This window comes from Diachasma alloeum, unplaced genomic scaffold (assembly GCF_001412515.2).
Source record: "Diachasma alloeum isolate Michigan unplaced genomic scaffold, Dall2.0 Dall_scaffold_00761, whole genome shotgun sequence".
NCBI classification, from domain to species: domain Eukaryota; kingdom Metazoa; phylum Arthropoda; class Insecta; order Hymenoptera; family Braconidae; genus Diachasma; species Diachasma alloeum.
Genome location: NW_021680891.1, coordinates 85,978 through 105,264, shown reverse-complemented (window position 1 = coordinate 105,264; position 19,287 = coordinate 85,978). Strand labels below are relative to the sequence as shown.

Sequence of the window (19,287 nt, the reverse complement as noted above, 5' to 3'; positions counted from 1 at the left end):
ATATATATATATACCAAATTTTGTTTCGTAGGATGGACCTCGAAGATGAAAACAAATTTCTCCAAGGAATCTCCAGTGTGGCTTTTAGGTGCTAGTTACCATAAAAAAGCTGAGCCTCCCGAGACTGCCTCTGAAGCTGTTGGATTTGATACAGACTCGAGTGGTGATATTTCTGTCGCTGAAGATGCTGCGAATTTCGACGAGGGTATGGAGGGCTTTAAGAGAGACTTTATTTCGAGATTATGGTTAACCTATAGAAGAGAATTCCCTATTCTGAATGGCTCGACGTTTACATCTGATTGTGGATGGGGCTGCATGCTCAGGAGTGGACAGATGATGCTGGCACAAGCACTTGTCTGTCATTTTCTTGGGAGAGGTAAACCATAAATATATTAAACCTAGTTTATTCACTAAAGCCTAGTACTGGCGAGATGGTGAAATGAAATAAACCGAGCGATCGAGGAATGGTAACTCGATGCATAACCTACAATTTCTGGTGGAACAATCTCGCCAGTCGTGCTTTATCTCATGAAGAATTTACCGTCATATTATTCAGGCGCTAGCGCTGCGGAATTCACTCTAAGCTATCTAGCATCGTCGCGAAACGGACAATTCCTTTTAAAGTAATTCATTAGTCGCAGCCTACTCCCCCCTTCCCAATAATTGTGGTTGATTAAAGAACGTATCTTTTTACGTGTCCATGATTTTTTCATCCGTTATTGCGGTTTAATTGGGGGTATATTGTTTATAACAATTATGTATTTATTGCTTGAGAATGATAGTATTCTAAAAATTTGAACAGAAATTAGTTCCTAATGACAAAACTATTTGACCTACTCAATAAAAAATTCGAATGCGTAGCGGCTACGCGTTGCATAAATGAAACTTCGTAATTCTATCCTGAAAAAGAAAAGTCTACTTTTGGATTTTCAAATGATGAAATAAGACTGATTGAAAGAGAGATAGCAAATTTCATATTATTCAGTTTATATTTCAGTATTTTGAATATTACTCAACAGAACGTCCGCCTCAATTTTCATTTACTGACGCTCCAGAAATGCACGAATACCGAAATGAATACTCTGGAATATCTACAGTAAATTTTACGGGAGGAAACTGATTATTAGAATTTAGCCCCTCTGTCGGTTTCTTTGCTGGAATCTCTGAAATCATACTCAGAGTGGATTTTGTAAAATACCGCCGCTAAGCTCTTAGTTTTCAATATGTTAAAAAAACAAGTACTTTACCGGAAAAGTTTTGCTTTTTGTGACTGCGTGCTTCGTCATTGTGGATCAGTGTTGAACGTGGAGGGGTCGAACAATCATGAATTGAGTAAAATAATTAAAGAGGGGATTTTCAAGCTGAAATCGCATGTTGTACTTCACGATATCGTATACCGCCCGTAAAGCGTAAAATGGATACGACATCCTGAAGTACAACATGCGATTTCAGCCCCAGAATAGCCTTGCAGAAGGCTTTCTCGTTTTGCCTCGCAAGGGTCAAGCGCAACGATCATACCTGTCAAGAATCATGTCTCTCGAGTGGCAAACATCGCAAGGGTCATGTCTCGGTAAGCTGATCCGTCGCCCGGATCACATCTGACGAGGATCAAATGTCGCAAGGATTATAACTCGCGAGGGTCAAACGATGGAGATAGGCAGGATAATTATAAAAGTTTCAACTTGGAGAGGCAGGCGGGATAACCACCATTTCAAGGATCAAACGGCAAGCAATACAAAAGTCAAACGGCCCTATGACTACACTTGATTTATGATTTTTTGATACTTAAGATTGCCCTGTTTCTCCTTGTTGATCCTTCTAATCTGGTGACGTATGATCCACCTAAGGGATGGCCCTCTTAGTATTTATACTGGGGATATTTGATAGGGTCGGTGACAAAATCCCCGGCGGCCAAAATCCCCGCGAACAAAATCCCCGAAAAAGTGGCCGATATGTCCGAAGCGCCTCCAGTGGTGAGAACATGAAATAAATCTCTACTTCATTAAATTTTTATCTATTTTTTTATTATTATTATTATTTTCTTTTCTTTTAAACCGAATTCGTCACAAGAAGCTTGCGACTGGCCATCGCGCGAGGGTCTTGAGCCTGGTTTGGTTGGTATTATTATATATTCATTTTTTATTTTATTTCATTTTTAGTCACAATAATAGTTTTTATTCATTGATTTATTTATCATTAATTTTTTAATGCGATGACTCACCAGTGGCTAGTGTACCTGCATTATATTCTGAACCTTAAATTTTCTGACCCTTCAACTTTTGAAATATCTTTTTATGAAATAAATATTTCCTTTAATTTTTATTTATAAAATAATAATTTTTTTTTTCGATGACGCGTTGGTTACTACAACCAATTACCCAGGGACGTAACCAAAAGTTTTGGGCCCCGCGAACTCTGAAAGATAATTTATTTCTTCCCTTTTTTTTCAATTTTGTTCCTCAAGTCTTTCATCGGTGTACGTAGGTACTTCTCCTCCGAAGACAAAATCATTCCAGAAAAGGAGAAATAAATCACGAAACCCATTTATTCATCCATTTGATTTTCTTAAGGGTCGTTGATTAAATCTAGTATCCACTTATTATCCACCCGCCCTCCCACAACATTTTTCAAAGGAAAATGATGGGCGAATAGGGGACAATAATTTCTTGGCTCAAACTGNCAAGGGTCGTTGATTAAATCTAGTATCTAATTATTACCCACCCGCCCTCCCACATACGCACTTTCTCTCCCTACTCTGTTGGACCGACAAACATTTTTAATTGATGTCTTGACTCTCAGGGGGAGAGGGAGAGAGAGAGAGAGAGAGAGAGAGAGACAGAGAGAGAGAGAGAGAGAGAGAGAGAGAGAGAGAGAGAGAGAGAGAGAGAGAGAGAGAGAGAGAGAGAGAGAGAGAGAGAGAGAGAGAGAGAGAGAGAGAGAGAGAGAGAGAGAGAGAGAGAGAGAGAGAGAGAGAGAGAGAGAGAGAGAGAGAGAGAGAGAGAGAGAGAGAGAGAGAGAGAGAGAGAGAGAGAGAGAGAGAGAGAGAGAGAGAGAGAGAGAGAGAGAGAGAGAGAGAGAGAGAGAGAGAGAGAGAGAGAGAGAGAGAGAGAGAGAGAGAGAGAGAGAGAGAGAGAGAGAGAGAGAGAGAGAGAGAGAGAGAGAGAGAGAGAGAGAGAGAGAGAAAAAAGATTGCCTGCCCACCCACTTTTATACGAATCTTCCCCTGTGGACTTGTTGAACCAGAAAATCACAGCGGAATGAAGATGACAATTAATAACTACGTAGTCGACTGTTAATGACAGGATTGAAACTTGAGTATTGATCACGAATCGTTTTATCCCTTTATTAGCGTTATAACCTGTACATCGTTCCATCATGCATCGATTACGGCGATACTAGACACGCATTGTCTCAGTTATCTCCTTCATTTTGATTACGAACTTGAGGCTTGAGCCATCAGGAAAGTTCGATTTTGTGATCGTATACCTTCCTCCGGTGTCTTCCTTCTTTCTTTTCTTCATTTCTCTTCTCTGTTTTTTGACTGTTCTCTCATGAAAATCAGTGGACTCATTCTTCTGATTTTCTCCTGATTCTACTTCACTCTCGATATACTCTGCGTCTCTCTTCTTTGCCTTCTTCTTCTGTCTTCGCCTGTCCTTCTTGTCTCTCTTCTCAAAAACCTCCCTAGACTCCTCTGCTTTCTCATCTTCTTGCCTTCCTGCTGCTGCGGTGGCTGGGACTTTCGCTCCACTTTTCGGATCATGGATAGAATGGCTTTGATCTCTTTGGTCCTTCTGTCCTTCTGTTTCAACCGGAAACTGATTCTCATCTTCGACATCTGTGAAGGAAGACGCTCGTCCAATTTGGCACTCTGTAGACAATGAAAATAAGTATGACGTTATTATTAGATTGACAATAAATTATAGATCAAGTGAAATTTCATTCAACGTACTCTTTTTAAAATCAATACATGTTGCCATCATATCCAAGAATTCAGGTACTTCTAATTTTGCCTCCGCCAACAGAACTTTCTGTGACCTTATGAACGCTTCCTTCCTATGATCACTGCCTCTGATCTCCTGGCGAGAGGCGCCCGCCTTAATGGCATCGAAATCTTGGGAAAGCGTATTTTGGACACCCACTAGAGTCCCTGCAAAATGAGCTTATTTTCTTGAAGCAATTCCAATATTCATCATCATTCAATCATCAGAAGATCACTATTATACAATAGTAGGTGAGTTCGGTCATTCATGAGAGTTTGAGATTAGTGAAAGAAAATATCCATCCATAAATATATGATATAAAGAAAACGAATATTTTGAAAAAAAAGAATTAAAATCGGTGCAGTAGTTTTTGAGATATTCACAAAAATAGATTTAGATACAAACGTGAATATCTCATAAACTAACCGGCCGATTTAGCTCATCTTCGAAAGCAGCCATCCTAGTGCCAAGAGATAACTTCATGCCAAATTTCAAGTTAATATATCGATTTTTGTGAAAGCTAGCGTGCGAACCACGATTTTGGGTGAAAAACCGAAAAATTAAAATATCTCGAAAACTTTGTATGAAAGGGTATGCATATATGAATGATTGAGATGGAACACATCAAGACGAATATTTTGAAAAAAAAAATGAAAATCGGATCAGTAGTTTTTGACATATTGGTGAAAAACGATTGAGTAAAAAATTGAAATTTCTCAAAAACGGCTGAGTCGATTGAGCTGAAATTTGGCACAGAGTTAGTCCACATCCATACCTACAATTTGACAAAATTTTAGATTTTTTGGAATAATTTCAGTCTTTCATTCCTTCAATTTTCTAAAAGTTGACCACGAGGTGGGACATCTGCACATATACACACTGTGCTCAAACTTCGTATTTTTACGTTTCAGACCATTCTACATCGTTTCCAAGCAAGATTAGACATTCGAAAAATTGAACGATTTCAATGCTTCCATTCGGAAGCAAAATGAAGGTGAAATTACTATCGAGATAAACCATAATTTGGGGATCATAATGGTATTTTTTTAATAATTACTATTAAGTGGACCATGGGGCAACCTAGTTTTAACGAAATGATGAAGTTCAGGAGAGAAAATAGTAAGAAATAGAACGTGCATAGGATCACATAAAAAACTGAATAGTAATTTGTGCATAGGTTCACATGAAAAACTGAATAGTAATCACTGACTTACGAACTTCCATGGACTCTCGTGCTTCCCAAAGTCAGAATTCATCGATCGATTTCGCGACTCTGCCGCATTATTAGTCCTTCGTACTGAATTGAATGCACACCATTTGCTTGGAGGACAATTGACAAACCATTGCTGGTGAACATACTCATAATACGCCTTCATTCTCTCTTTTGCCAAGGCATTTTCAGTTTTGTCCTTGATTCGCTCGAACTGAGGTTTTATATGGACCTCTGGTATGAGAGCAAACGCCATTACCAGGTTCACACGTTCTTGGACGCACTTCCTTACCGCAACTTCGATTTTCCACTCTTCCGTTCCAACATCTGGTAATTTTGTGGTCTTCATTGCCCCTGTCTTGATTGCATTTGTGCTGTGAACCTGTGGCGGTGCGTTAGTGAATGGATACTTAGACTTTTCAGTTTTATTTTGATAATTTATTCGGCTACGGGTGAATTATCAGTATTCGGAGTCATGTGAAACCTTCACATCAGTTTTGTTTTGATAATTCACCGGGCTAAGGGTGAATGAAACTGATGTGAAGGTTTCACGTCCCCCGAAATACTGCACTCTGATTGTTTGAGACCAAAATTGAGGAGATTATCAAGGATTTGCGTCATTGCAATAGTTTTTTCAACTTGAATAAAAAATATTTTTAACGAAAATATTTTTTCTTCTTTTTTTTTTAGTCGGCTTCATGTTCTATAAAATTTACGAGTGATGTCAAAATTATCATAAGCATTAAAATGACAGGTGTCCAGAGAAAAATAAAAAATATATCTTATTCTATGTGATCTTAAGCCAGTCCATGCAAATCATTTTTCTCACCCTATTGAAGTGGGTGATGCACAACTTGTTAGTTGCATTTGGCAGAACTACGTACCCGTTCTCTCTGCTATTTCAAAGTCAGTATGCACCTTGGCTTTGTATGAATGAAACTGCGGTGCTAACACTCTGAAGACATACTCATAAACACTCACATATGCCTCTGTTGTTTGATTAGTCATCAATGCAAATGCGATTGGAAGGATCTAAAAGGGCAAGGTCTCTAGTTCATGAATTTCATAGAAAATCGATTTTATCGTTTCATCCAAAAATCGAATTACTACGTCCAAAATAAGTATTTTTCCCCGTGTCATCGACGAAATACTTGTCCCAATAGTTATTGAGAGGAAAAAATTATTCCATTGACAGAAGAGTAATTTTTCAATTCATCGATTTTCTTATTCATCCAATTATTATTTAGGTAAAAACCAAATTTTTCATCATGAATCAAAGAAAAATTTACTCAGATTTACTCATTTTTTCCAATTTATATCGATCGAGAACTACGTACGTGATTGTAGCGACACACATGTACGATCAATAATTGCATCAAATTGGGTAGAGCTGGCACGGAGTGGAAGGTGCCGTCGATGAACATGCCCACACCGTCTGCAATTCCCACCAGGAGTCGACGCACATACTCTGGATCTCCAAAAATTGCAGCTTGCGATCCGTCTGATCCATCAACCAACTCTACTTCCAATCGCCCGAAATTATAATCCAACATTGCCTTCCAACATTCTTCTTTCAAATAACTGACAAATTCTCCAAGGTCCTTAGGTTCGGGAGGACTTTTGGAGGATTTCCATCGACGAAGGTGCCTTGCCTTGGAGTTGTACGATTGAGGTGTCGCCTTTGGGTACCTTCGAAATAGAGATGAAAAGAACCACCCTCTCAATTATTATTATTATTCCCGTAAGAGATATGTCCTCAGATTATAGATATAATATTTGATACGAAGATTTTAAGAGTTGATTGAGATATCTTGTTTTGTTATTTTCTATTCAGCTAAAAAATGATATTTTTTGTATTGAAAATTACAGAATCTGTGAGAGTTCAATAGGAAACATCGCGCATTCACTAGATAATCTATTTCGCTTCCTTTTTCTATTTTATTGTGGATTTATTGGAATGTTTTCAGTAGCTCCTCTCGTTTTTGGCCGATTTCTATTGAAAATTCACCAATTTTGCGATTAATTTTTGTAATAGATATTTGTCGGGAAAAAGTTAATAGATTTAATATTTCTATTCAATTAATTCTGTCAAGATTTTCGCTATAGAGATTCTAGGGTATGGATTTCACAAGTTTCATTTGCTATGACTTTGTAATGATGAACAAATAAAAAAAAGCAAACATTATGCCCAAGCATTCCTATAGGAAAAATCTTGACAGAATAAAATGTGTAGAAAGATCAAAATCCATTGACTATTTCTGCTATTGAATATCCATCCAAAAATCGAGCGGGAAGAATGCACAATTCATAGTATAATTTCAATATAATTGAAATGGCAGCGAATGCACTAGCAGGTTTACTATTTAAGTCGATCGTATGCGGATCTGGATATATTGGGAATATTCTGAGTTGAATTGTAGAATATTATCAACTTGAATCAAGAATAGAGGGATTCTTGACCCCAGAAAGTACAAAATTTATTAATTCATATTCTTTGCTCGGATTGTTCAGATTAGAATTGGATTATCAATTTTTTTATGCACTCGAGTCTCGCTGCATTGAAGCTCTTTCGCGTCGTTAGACCGTTTATGGCCGCCATCTCCTTCAGTCGACGATTAAAAGCTTTTGTCGGGATATTAGCCTTGTTTGGGATACATGAATTCGAATGTTCTCTGGTCCTCACGACCGTACCATCCGGGCTTATTTCAGCTCGACCCTTGCATCCTTTCTTGTTACAATCAGCTGCACTGTTGAAATATATGGGAATTAATGAACTAATTATATCATCGCAGGAAGTTGAGAAAAACACTGTACTAAACAAAAATCTTTCTCCTTAAAATTAACGATTGAATTCTATTTTAGACTCCAAGAAAATAGCGTTCCTGTGAATATCCATCTAATCATTGCGAATTATTCACTATAAAAAATGACTCATTTTGCTCCGCTCTACCCCAGATTATTAAATATAAAATACAGAATCAATCACAATACTCAATGTACTATGATAATTGAGTAGAGAATGATTAACCGGAAAATCATGGATAAATATGATTGATTCCACAAGCATACGAATTTCCCATAATAGCCCGAACCCTCGCAGTCATTTCAACCCTCAGCATCTTTGAAACCCTCATCGGACAATAAACTCGGTAATTCCTCTCCGCCACGCGAAGAAAAACAACAAAAACGACCGGGTCCACGAAATTCGTTCTGTCTGAATTTTTCTCCTGGAAAGCACTCATTATCGGGATACTTTGATATTCAACAAGAAGTGAAAAACTATGTGTTCCATGTCCCCTCGGAGTTTTTGGCTTTTCAATTTTTTTTCTCGGTTTCATTTTTTCACTAGGCAATTATATGACAGAAATCCGGTTATTTCGGTACGAATGCTGAAAACTAATCTTTTCTATTCACATTAGACCAGTTTTCTTCGATATTCGGCGATGAATGTAATTGTGTCCATCGTCATCCTGATGTGTGGGATGATGTCCATATTTGCGTTTGGGCTTTTTCTCTTCGCTCGATGCCCCAGGCCTTGTGGCCGGGTCACCTTCGTCACTAGCACACAACATAAACACCGATGGATACTGAGAGGAAGGAAAAATTGTATCGTGAATTTAACGAGTACAGAAAATTGCTCAAATTCACCTCATGATACACTCAATAACCAGGATGAACTGAATCCGATTTTACGTGTTACTTTACGATGCCATGTAATACGACACCCGCAGGAGCTCTTGTCATTGGTAAACGATTGACTTGTGCCCCGGCAAGGAACGCCTTCTTTCATCCGCGTGTAATCTCCGGCTTCTAGCAATTGAATGATTCAAGGTAGAACAGGGGTCTCGCGGACTTTTTTGAAGGAAATTAAATTGTCTACAAAAAAGGTGATATATATTTTTGGTCCACATCTCACCGTTTTAGCTGGGGGAAGCACATAAAGAGGCAGAAATCTAAAAGAGATCATGAAACGACGAGTTCAACACATTTAGATGAAATTTTCAGTGAATATCTTTCAATCTCACAGAGATGATGGAATTCTCGTATGTCATTTTTACAGTCCCAAAAATCTATCAAGTGTGAAATCACGTATGAAAAAATTGAATAGAAAAACCTAGCGTTTTCGCTTAGAAATTCTATTGAATTTCCAATGGAATTCTATTAGCATTCTATTGGAGTTCTATTAGGATTCTATGGGAAAATTCTATTTGTTTTGTGCGCCATTTCTATAGGAAATATTCAATATAATTTTTTTCCTAGAGAAATTCTTGGACGTAAATTTTCTACGTTTTTTCCGTTATATTTTCATTTGTTTTTCATAATAAAACCCACGAAAAAACCTTAGGAAATTTACGCCCAGGAATTTCTATGAAAAACAAAATCTATTTACTTTTCTATTAATCATCTTCAATACAAATGACGCAAAAAACTAATAGAATTTTTCAATAGAATTTTAATCGAACTCCAATAGAATTCTAATAAAACCCCAATAGAATTCTTATAGAATTGCAATAAAATTTCTTAACGAAAGCTCTAGATCTTTCTTTTGAATGTTTTCATACGTGATATGATTAGAGCAATTATTACAGTTGATAAGGAAAGTTATAAACCCCAATGAGAAGTGATTTATTGAAAAATACGGGAGTAAAATCCCATTCACATCAATTGGTCGGCGTTTTAACTACAACAGAGTCAATTCTTAAGCCGCAAGTTAAGAAACTCAAAATTTTGAAATGTTGATATCTCAGTTATAATAGTAAAATAGGATTAAAAATCCCTTGACTAAGGTTTCGGATAGTTGAAAATTTAATAAAAATACGTAAATACAGTAGTATCTTAATATTTCATTGAAATATCGGCAATTACAAGAATAGGTACAATAAAAATGGGATTGATCCTATGCTCATTTCCCAACCGTCAACTGGTAACGAACTAAATGGATGAAAAAATCATTAAAAGGGTTTGGCTGTCCAATTAAAACATAATTTTGTGACTCGAGATATGTTTTAATGTTGTTTTATTACAAAATAGGGTACTCACGTTGTAATTAATTGGGATATAACCTGTCCATATCATTCAAATCACGAGACGAGGATAGGGACATGTGTCAAACGTGCATGGGGACAAGTAAGCGAGCGTGCGGACATGGGACTTTTCACGTTTACGGATGATTATTTATTAAAAAATACTAATTATCATAACCGACGGCCATTTCGGTATAAATATTGGTCTAATGATGACAAATTGTTTTTAGTTCTTGGAACTATCCCAAAGATTCGCAAAGAGGAACTCTAAATGCTGTGATAGTAAAAATCGCATGAGTATGAACTGAATGATTTATTTCTCACGTAATCTATGATAGGGGGAGGGAGGAGGTCTAAAATGTACAAGAAACCCGTGACGTAATATTTCAATATTCTCATAGCATGATTTTTGTTTATTTTCACGTAACCATAATAATAGTCCAATATCTGTACTTACCCCATAATTCAATACGTACCAAAGTACCAATCCTACGATTATAGGGACATGAGCCTCTCCATCATGATCTTTCATGGCAACCACTTTTCACAAATTTTTCATTCTCTACATGCATTTAATCACGACAAACGACCTGACGTTGATAGAAATAAAGTGATTCATAACCGATGTTGAGTTATTTATCAAATATCAAATAATAGTTGATATCCCAGCACTTCATTGATTGTAATCTTCATCGCCATAAAAGAGTATGGGGTAAAGAGCTGAGAGGTAAAGAAAAATTCGAAGGAGAAAAAAAAATTATGGAATTGCCATTGTAACTTAAATGAATCAATTCTAGGAAAGATATCCAACCGTTTTCATGAACGCGCAAAATTCCGTCATATATAAGGTCTTTTGACCCTCCTCTCAATGCTACTTATTTCCAGAAGATTTTTGGAGAATTTGAGACAACTGATCTCCTCTTATTTTTCCTTTTTTGTTTTCAGGTACTTCGAGTGCAACATGAAATATTATTACTAAGCCACTGGCACTTTTAATGAATATTTAAACTTATGAAACAATTGAAAAATGGTACTTTCAATTCTTGGTCATTCATAAAAACCCGAAATTAAAAAATTCATGATTGAAAAAAAAAGTTCGGCTCAAGAGTTACGGCCTCAGGGTGAGTCATTTTTTGTCAAAGATTTCCTCGCAAAAAGTCAATAGATTCAAATTTTTCCATATTACTCTTTACATTTCTTCTATTTAAATACTTGGGCATGAATTTTCAATCATTTTTGGAAAAATTGATGCCCAAAAATGTTTATGGAAAAAATAGAAAAATAATAATTTTTGTAGAAAGATCTACATTCATTGGCTTTCCCAAACCACAATCGCGCGGTAAAATTGCATATCATTCTAAACAATTTGAGGAAAAAAAATTCCTATGAAAGATTAAAGATTTTTCCAACGAATGCGCTAGGATTTTCTTCTGAATTCTTTTATACGTGTGAATTTACAAAAGAGGATACCCACATCAATAGCTCTATTTCGCGTTCATTATCAGATATTTCTGAAAAATTTCGCGAGACAACCAATTTGCTGATTTTATCCGAAAAAATAAATAAATAAATGAAATAATTAAAAATAAATAAATGATAAAAAAAAATTTCTGATTTCCTTTTAACATTTTGACATTGATATAATGAATTTTTCGTCACGATGAAGGCAGGAGGTGCATATTTTCTCCCTAAGGGGAAAAAAATTGAGGACCCTTATCCACGTGCTTAGCACCGTAATAAATTACACGTGCACGTGGCACAACTCCTTTATTTTACCTTCCTAGGTTAAAAATGTATGAACAGGACGTGCCTTATCAACTAATTTTTTTTGAGAATTCTTCATTTGACCTTGATGCTTGATCCTCAGTTTGATGTTCATGCTTGACCCATAGTTTGCGTTTACGATTCTACAATTTCACCCACAACTTCAACCTCAAATTCATTTTTTCGAACAATCAGTTTGAGCCAAGAAATTATTGTCCCCTATTCGCCCATCATTTTCCTTTGAAAAATGTTGTGGGAGGGCGGGTGGATAATAAGTGGATACTAGATTTAATCAACGACCCTTAAGAAAATCAAATGGATGAATAAATGGGTTTCGTGATTTATTTCTCCTTTTCTGGAATGATTTTGTCTTCGGAGGAGAAGTACCTACGTACACCGATGAAAGACTTGAGGAACAAAATTGAAAAATAAGGGAAGAAATAAATTATCTTTCAGAGTTCACGGGGCCCAAAACTTTTGGTCACGTCCCTGGGTAATTAGTTGCAGTAACCAACGCGTCATCGAAAAAAAAATATAAAAAAATTATTATTTTATAAATAAAAATGAAAGGAAATATTTATTTCATAAAAAGATATTTCAAAAGTTGAAGGGTCAGAAAATTTAAGGGTCAGAATATAATGCAGGTACACTAGCCACTGGTGAGTCATCGCATTAAAAAATTAATGATAAATAAATCAATGAATAAAAACTATTATTGTGACTAAAAATGAAATAAAATAAAAAATGAATATATAATAATACCAACCAAACCAGGCTCAAGAACCTCGCGCGATGGCCAGTCGCAAGCTTCTTGTGACGAATTCGGTTTAAAAGCAAAGAAAATAATAATAATAATAATAAAAAAATAGATAAAAATTGAATGAAGTAGAGATTTAGTTCATGTTCTCACCACTGGAGGCGCTTCGGACATATCGGCCACTTTTTCGGGGATTTTATCCCCGGGGATTTTGTCACCGACCCTATTTGACACTGACGAGATATGACTCATGATGGTTATATGTCGCAATGGGAGTACTTTACGGCGTTCAAGCATTCCAAGGATCATACCTTGCGAGAATCATGCTATATAAGAGTATATCTCACAGGTGGTAAGTTTTTTTCGGACCAAAGGTCACAAAGGTTCAAAATTACAAGGATCATCTCCTTTATTCCAAATGAGAGTTTTGCCTAAAGTGGTGTATCGAGAGGTGCTGCTATCCAGCGGTGTCTGCTGAGTCTGCATGAGCGTGTCACACATCACTGCACTTGGTGTTCGATCACACGATCGCATCTTCTGTATCTCCGAGGTTGAATAAAGAGTTCCAGAGTATTCTAATGAACCAATACAATAAAATCAATACAACTTCGTCGCATTTCAAGATACATCAGTAACTTCCTGCAGATCCGTACAGAATCAATTTATGTCAACATGAATCGGTGTTACTCCGTCTAACCTTCTTTAGACAATGTTGATTAATTATCAAACTACACTGAGAAAAACATTTTCCAATATCTGAGACATATTTTCTTGAGAGAAGTAAATTTTCTTCAATTGCTTAATTCTGCCCGGTGGCCTGGCGTAGTGGTTAAGGCCGTTACCTCACAACGGATAGGTTCCAGGTTCGATTCCTGGCCGGGTAGAATGGTGAGATCTAACCATTTTTAAAGTCTTGATCAATCGCCATATAGTCTCATCAGACTCGAAGCGATATAAAATAAGCATAAAAAAAAAAAAAAAATTGCTTAATTCTCTCAGGCATCTCAACTCACATGACCCGAGAAAGACCTCATGTTTTAAAATATTCTTGTACTTAAGTATGATTTTGTCGCAAATAAACTTACTTAAGTCGCGTAAAAGAATCGTCAATCTTCTAGTCTTTATTGTTTTCATGATGTTTTCGTTATGCACTTCCAATATTGCAATATGTAAAATAGTCATGACGTAACGCGGAACGATAGTGATGAATGAAAATTTATTCGAGTTCCATGAAGTGCACACATTCTGAGATTGAAGCCATTAAAAATAATTTACTTCCCTCAAGAAAATATGTTTCAGATATTAGAATTTTTTTCCCAGTGTATCTGTCTGCAAAACATCAAGTCCAATAGGGCTGTAAGAATGCTTAATGTAGGCACTAACAGGGTGAATACATGTACACATTAGTTTGTTGACAAGAGTGAAGTAATTTATACAGATATCTGAACAAAAATAAGAATGCAGACGTTTGATTAAGAGTGTAGAGAGTAATTAAAGCCAAGTCAAAAGTCGACTTACAAGTAAAAGAAAGGTAATAGTGCGAGGCAGGGGTCCAACGCCGTGCAGCTATTAACGTGTTTCACAACATATACATAGGCATCCGTTTAGCGTAGTTTGGGTCACGAGCGGTCAAGCATAGTCACTGCGTCACTCACGCAAAGGGGAGTAAAGAGAAAGAGAGAGAAAGAGTTTGTTATGGCTGGGTGGTGCGGGATTTTTTTCTCTCTAAATTCTAATTCTCTTCTAATTATTTAATGCCTGAAGGAGGTTGGGCAGTGTGTGAGGCGAATTTGAAGAGTGAATTTGGTGCGGAACTGAGAGACCCGGGTTCGTATCCCTACTGGGCGGTGTGGCATTTTTTCTCTCTAAATTCTAATTCTCTTGGAATTTTTTTTATTGTAGCGAAGCTCCTTATATATTAATTCTGGATTATTTCAATGTATTGTGTTCGGGCTCGGCTTAGCAACCGAATACCATACCACAACACCTCGCGACGATTCGTAATAATTCGGACATCCTCGATCGGATGATTAATACCGTTGTCGTGAGAACACACGCTCATTCTAGCTCTCATGGTGTAAACCAAGTTACGTTTGCTGTCAGTAAATCTAATTCGATATATATCAATTTCGTGTGTTATACGTTACAAAACCCATCGACCGAATACCCACAAATGGTGATTCCGACATGATTCCTTCAACGTGACGTTTCCTAGAAGGTGGGATGAGTCGTCGTAAGGAATGCGTAAAATGCGCGTAAAACGCTACAAATTGCATAAATTTCATAAATGTCCCTAGAAGGTGGGATGAGTCGTCGTAAGGAATGCGTAAAATGCGCGTAGAATACTACAAATTGCATAAATTTCATGAATGTCCCTAGAAGGTGGGATGAGTCGTCGTAAGGAATGCGTAAAATGCGCGTAGAATACTACAAATTGCATAAATTTCATGAATGTCCCTAGAAGGTGGGATGAGTCGTCGTAAGGAATGCGTAAAATGCGCGTAGAATACTACAAATTGCATAAATTTCATGAATGTCCCTAGAAGGTGGGATGAGTCGTCGTAAGGAATGCGTAAAATGCGCGTAGAATACTACAAATTGCATAAATTTCATGAATGTCCCTAGAAGGTGGGATGAGTCGTCGTAAGGAATGCGTAAAATGCGCGTAGAATACTACAAATTGCATAAATTTCATGAATGTCCCTAGAAGGTGGGATGAGTCGTCGTAAGGAATGCGTAAAATGCGCGTAAAATGCTACAAATTGCATAAATTGAAAAAAAAAAAACTAAGAGAATTAGAATTTAAAGAGAAAAAATTTCCGCTTCACCCAGCCGGGAATCGAATCCGGGTCTCCCAGATACGCGCCGGGCACTCTTACCGACTAAGCTACCGGGAACCACAGAAATTGACTCTCAAATTCACCTCAAACACCGCCTAACCTCCTTTAGGCATTAAAGAATTCTAAGAGAATAAAATTGTCGCATTAACGTGTTAACGAATGCAATCGTTAAAGTTATGCCGTTTCCTGTTAAAATTAAAGTGATTTTTGGTCGCGTAGTTTTTCGTGGATTGTTCGAGAAGCGTTGGGTTTTGGCATAGTGCTCGATAGCATTCCTATCGTTTCACGTGCGTTTGCTACCGCGTGTGATTTTTTTTGTGCATCTTGGTCCATCGCTGAGCACCCAGGACGTTCTGCTGTACCGTGAAAATTATCACGAACAATTTTGCCGTGATTAGCGCACTTCCAACCATTGTTAGTGCATCCAGTGAAAATGGACGAGGAAGCTGACACAACTCAGGCATTGAGACGCCTTAGAGTTCGTTCCGCACCATTTTCCGCTGAGCGTCCCGAGCTCTGGTTTGCTCACCTCGAAGGGCAATTTTACCTCGCCGGCATCGTGTCTGAACTGGACAAATTCCACATGGCTGCGGTTCATCTTGATACCGTTGCTGCAGCCGAGGTCCAGGATATTATACTGCATCCACCAGCTCAGACTCCGTACAAGGCGTTAAAGGACGCCCTCGTGAAAAGACTCACCGCTTCCCAGGAGGCCAGACTACACCAGCTCCTGGACAAAGAGGTCCTCGGTGATCGTAAGCCTTCACAATTTTTATGACATTTAAAATCCCTTGTAGATACCGTTCCAGACACTATTCTAAAAACGAAATGGCTTTCACGCTTGCCGCCCAACACACAATCGATCCTGGCGACGCAAGCAGATGCTATACCTGGTGCTCAAAAGGTCCGGTGACTGGCGACCCTATAGAGATTATCGTGGACTTAAGGCTCCTACGATACCCGATAGATATCCTGTTCGCGTACTTGAAGATTTTGCCGCCAACCTCGCAGGTAAAAAAATATTTTCGACTATCGATGTGGTTCGTGCATTCCACCAGATTCCTATCGCATCTGATGACATCTGCAAAACCATATCACCAGCAGTCCCGACAGCAGAGTTAGCAAAGGCGCAAGCAGCAGATGCCGAACTTCAACAACGTCTGTAAGATCCAAATGGCGTGCTCCAACTACGACCTATCAACATTAGGTAGGCCCATGGAAGGAATATTTTGAAATCTACATTTACAGTTTTCTATTCTGATGGGATAGGTGATGAAACATTCATGTGAAATTTTTCAGAATTTTCAAATTGTTTTTGAAACCGCACACTGCTCTCGGAATTTCATATAATATAGATAGGTAAAAAAAGGAAAAAGTTTATATTCATTATTGCACCTAGAAATTATGCGAATTTCAGAATTCTCTCCCCGAGTATTCATCACGAGAAGCCTAAGAATATGAGTATAATTTTTTGCAATTTTTCTACTCATTTTTCATGGCATAAAAAAGTACGAAATTAGTTGAAAATCGAGGTTTTGGAGGGCTTGTAGAAGCGCTCCAAATTATCCGATTTCCTTTCCGATTCGTCTCCATGGTTATCCAACTTACTATCATCGTAAATGAAAAAGAAGTATTTTTCTACATTGTGAATAAAGGAAAACTGCATTTGAAAATTTTTAAATTTCTGGGCAGCGGCAGATGCTCGCATTATCCGGTGCTTTTGAAGAGAGCTGTGAAATGAAATGGAGACGGTCAGGTAACCGTCGGACCCTTTTCTCGGAGGGGACGAAATCGTTTATTACAGCCAATAAATAAAAGTGTACCCTTTATTTTCCATAAATAAATTCTTAATTTTTTAATGATTTCGATGAAAAATTTACATATTGGAATGCTTCATATCACGACGAATCTAATGAAACTTGATTCGTAGAAAAAGCTCAATTTAAAGTGAGCTTACCACATTTCAATCCCTATGAAATTTCAGTGAATATCGATAATTACAAAGTTTTGTCATTCTATCGTGCAAATACTTCATGATACAAGTAAAAAACTGTCCAAACTAAGAGTCATTCGCATTGCAGTATGGATTCAAGGGGTTAATTGAGGGATACATGAAGGCGTAGTAAATTATGTGAAAGGGGAACAAATTTTCGGTCGTTTAGCCATGTTATAGCATGAAAAAATGGCCCAGTATAAATTCCCTCACTATACTATACAGATCAGATGAAATTAAGTAGGAGAGATAATACGATTGGCGAACAATTATTTATTTATTTATGTTGTAATGACAAACATTTTTACAGGAGGAGAACCGAAGTCTATAGTTCGCAACGTATTCATTAGTTATATGGCAGGTGTCATATTTCTCGAATAATTCGTTGCATAGGGATCACTGTATCAACCACGAGGGATTCTTTCTAACAAACTTGACACATTGTTCGTCTATTCGGAGAAGTTTGAGACAAATACCCAATGAGGTCTGCAGCACGAGTGATACTTGCTGGATTATTTTTTTACTCAGATTTTGACAAATGAGAGTACAGTTTCTTGAGAAGCTGAGAACAAATGGAGAGATACTAGAAAATATTCACTAACAAAGAAAGAGTGAGTCCGTTACAATCTGGAGTTACATTGTCATCAAAAAAGGCGAAGGCAACTAATTCTTCCGATAAATACCAGAGGTGATTCACGAACTTGTCAAAAATAGCTTTCCAGAGCTTCACCGCACCACGACTTGAAGAACTGGCATTCGTTAATGCGATTCTTTTCAACAAATTAAGATCGTTGTTCGCAGCTGAGACTGTATTGAAAGCCGTGAACCAAGCCCTCTGGTACGACAGGATAATAAAAATACATGCATCTATCAGTCCCGATTTTTCTCTCGATGTTAAATTAAACTGGTTTCTGAACAGGAAGATTTTCAGAGAGTAGATCGCTTTCGACATCCACCTAGCATGGTGAATACTTCTCGGTAAATTCTCACCCAGAAATAGTACCACCAGTTTCAAGAACTCCTTGTAGTCCATGCGAACAGTATCATCCTCTACAGGTTGTCCCATAGTATGTGACAAAAGTAAATTGCGTCGTATACCGCAAAGTGACAGCGCAGTCTGAAGTCTAATATATGGTTGAAGTGGAGACTCTCCGCAAATTTCATCCATACTTCAATCGCTCGCGAATTAGAACACTAAAATGGAAAACCTAACCATTGAACAAAAAACATTCCTCATCAAATCATATTACCGAAGAGGAGATTCAACTACTGCAGCAATAAGAGCATTTCATTCTAAGTTGTAATGATTTTTCTTTGGCCTCAACGAATTCTCAATAAGCCCTAACCCAAAATTCTCGATTATCCAAACACGGCCAACTCATTACCTTCGTTCTCGTAATCCGACAAGTCTGGAACGCCAAAAACCATAACGCTAAAACTGGACTTTGGGAACAATCAGCAGCTCATCCAATCCTTACTTCGTGTATTTAGGGCGCCAGCCGATTTTTAGCAACGCGGAATCGACAAACCGCAAACGGAACCGTATTTTCTTAAAACTAAATACTGATTGTCCCCAAAAATCCAATAACGACAAGAAACATATCGCAAACCATACGCAGAAATGTGGATTACGAGGGTACGGGATTTACTCGGCTGCTCAGTGTGCGGGTCGTGGAGAGAGGGGTGGATTCGTGGACGAGAACATCAATTAACAAA

The 19,287-nt window shown here is 37.6% G+C and overlaps 1 protein-coding gene across 1 annotated transcript in view; it reads left to right on the top strand.

Annotated features, from left to right (window-relative positions):
• Window positions 1-11,230, top strand: part of LOC107044617 (cysteine protease ATG4C) — a 21,790-nt gene extending 10,560 nt beyond the window's left edge. The window contains exons 2-3 of the mRNA XM_015266563.1: window positions 32-376; window positions 11,163-11,230. Of these exons, the coding sequence (XP_015122049.1) occupies window positions 46-376; window positions 11,163-11,182 (351 nt within the window). The 5' untranslated portion in view covers window positions 32-45 and the 3' untranslated portion in view covers window positions 11,183-11,230. The remainder of the gene's footprint in view (window positions 1-31; window positions 377-11,162) is intronic.
• Window positions 11,231-19,287: the final 8,057 nt, after the last annotated feature.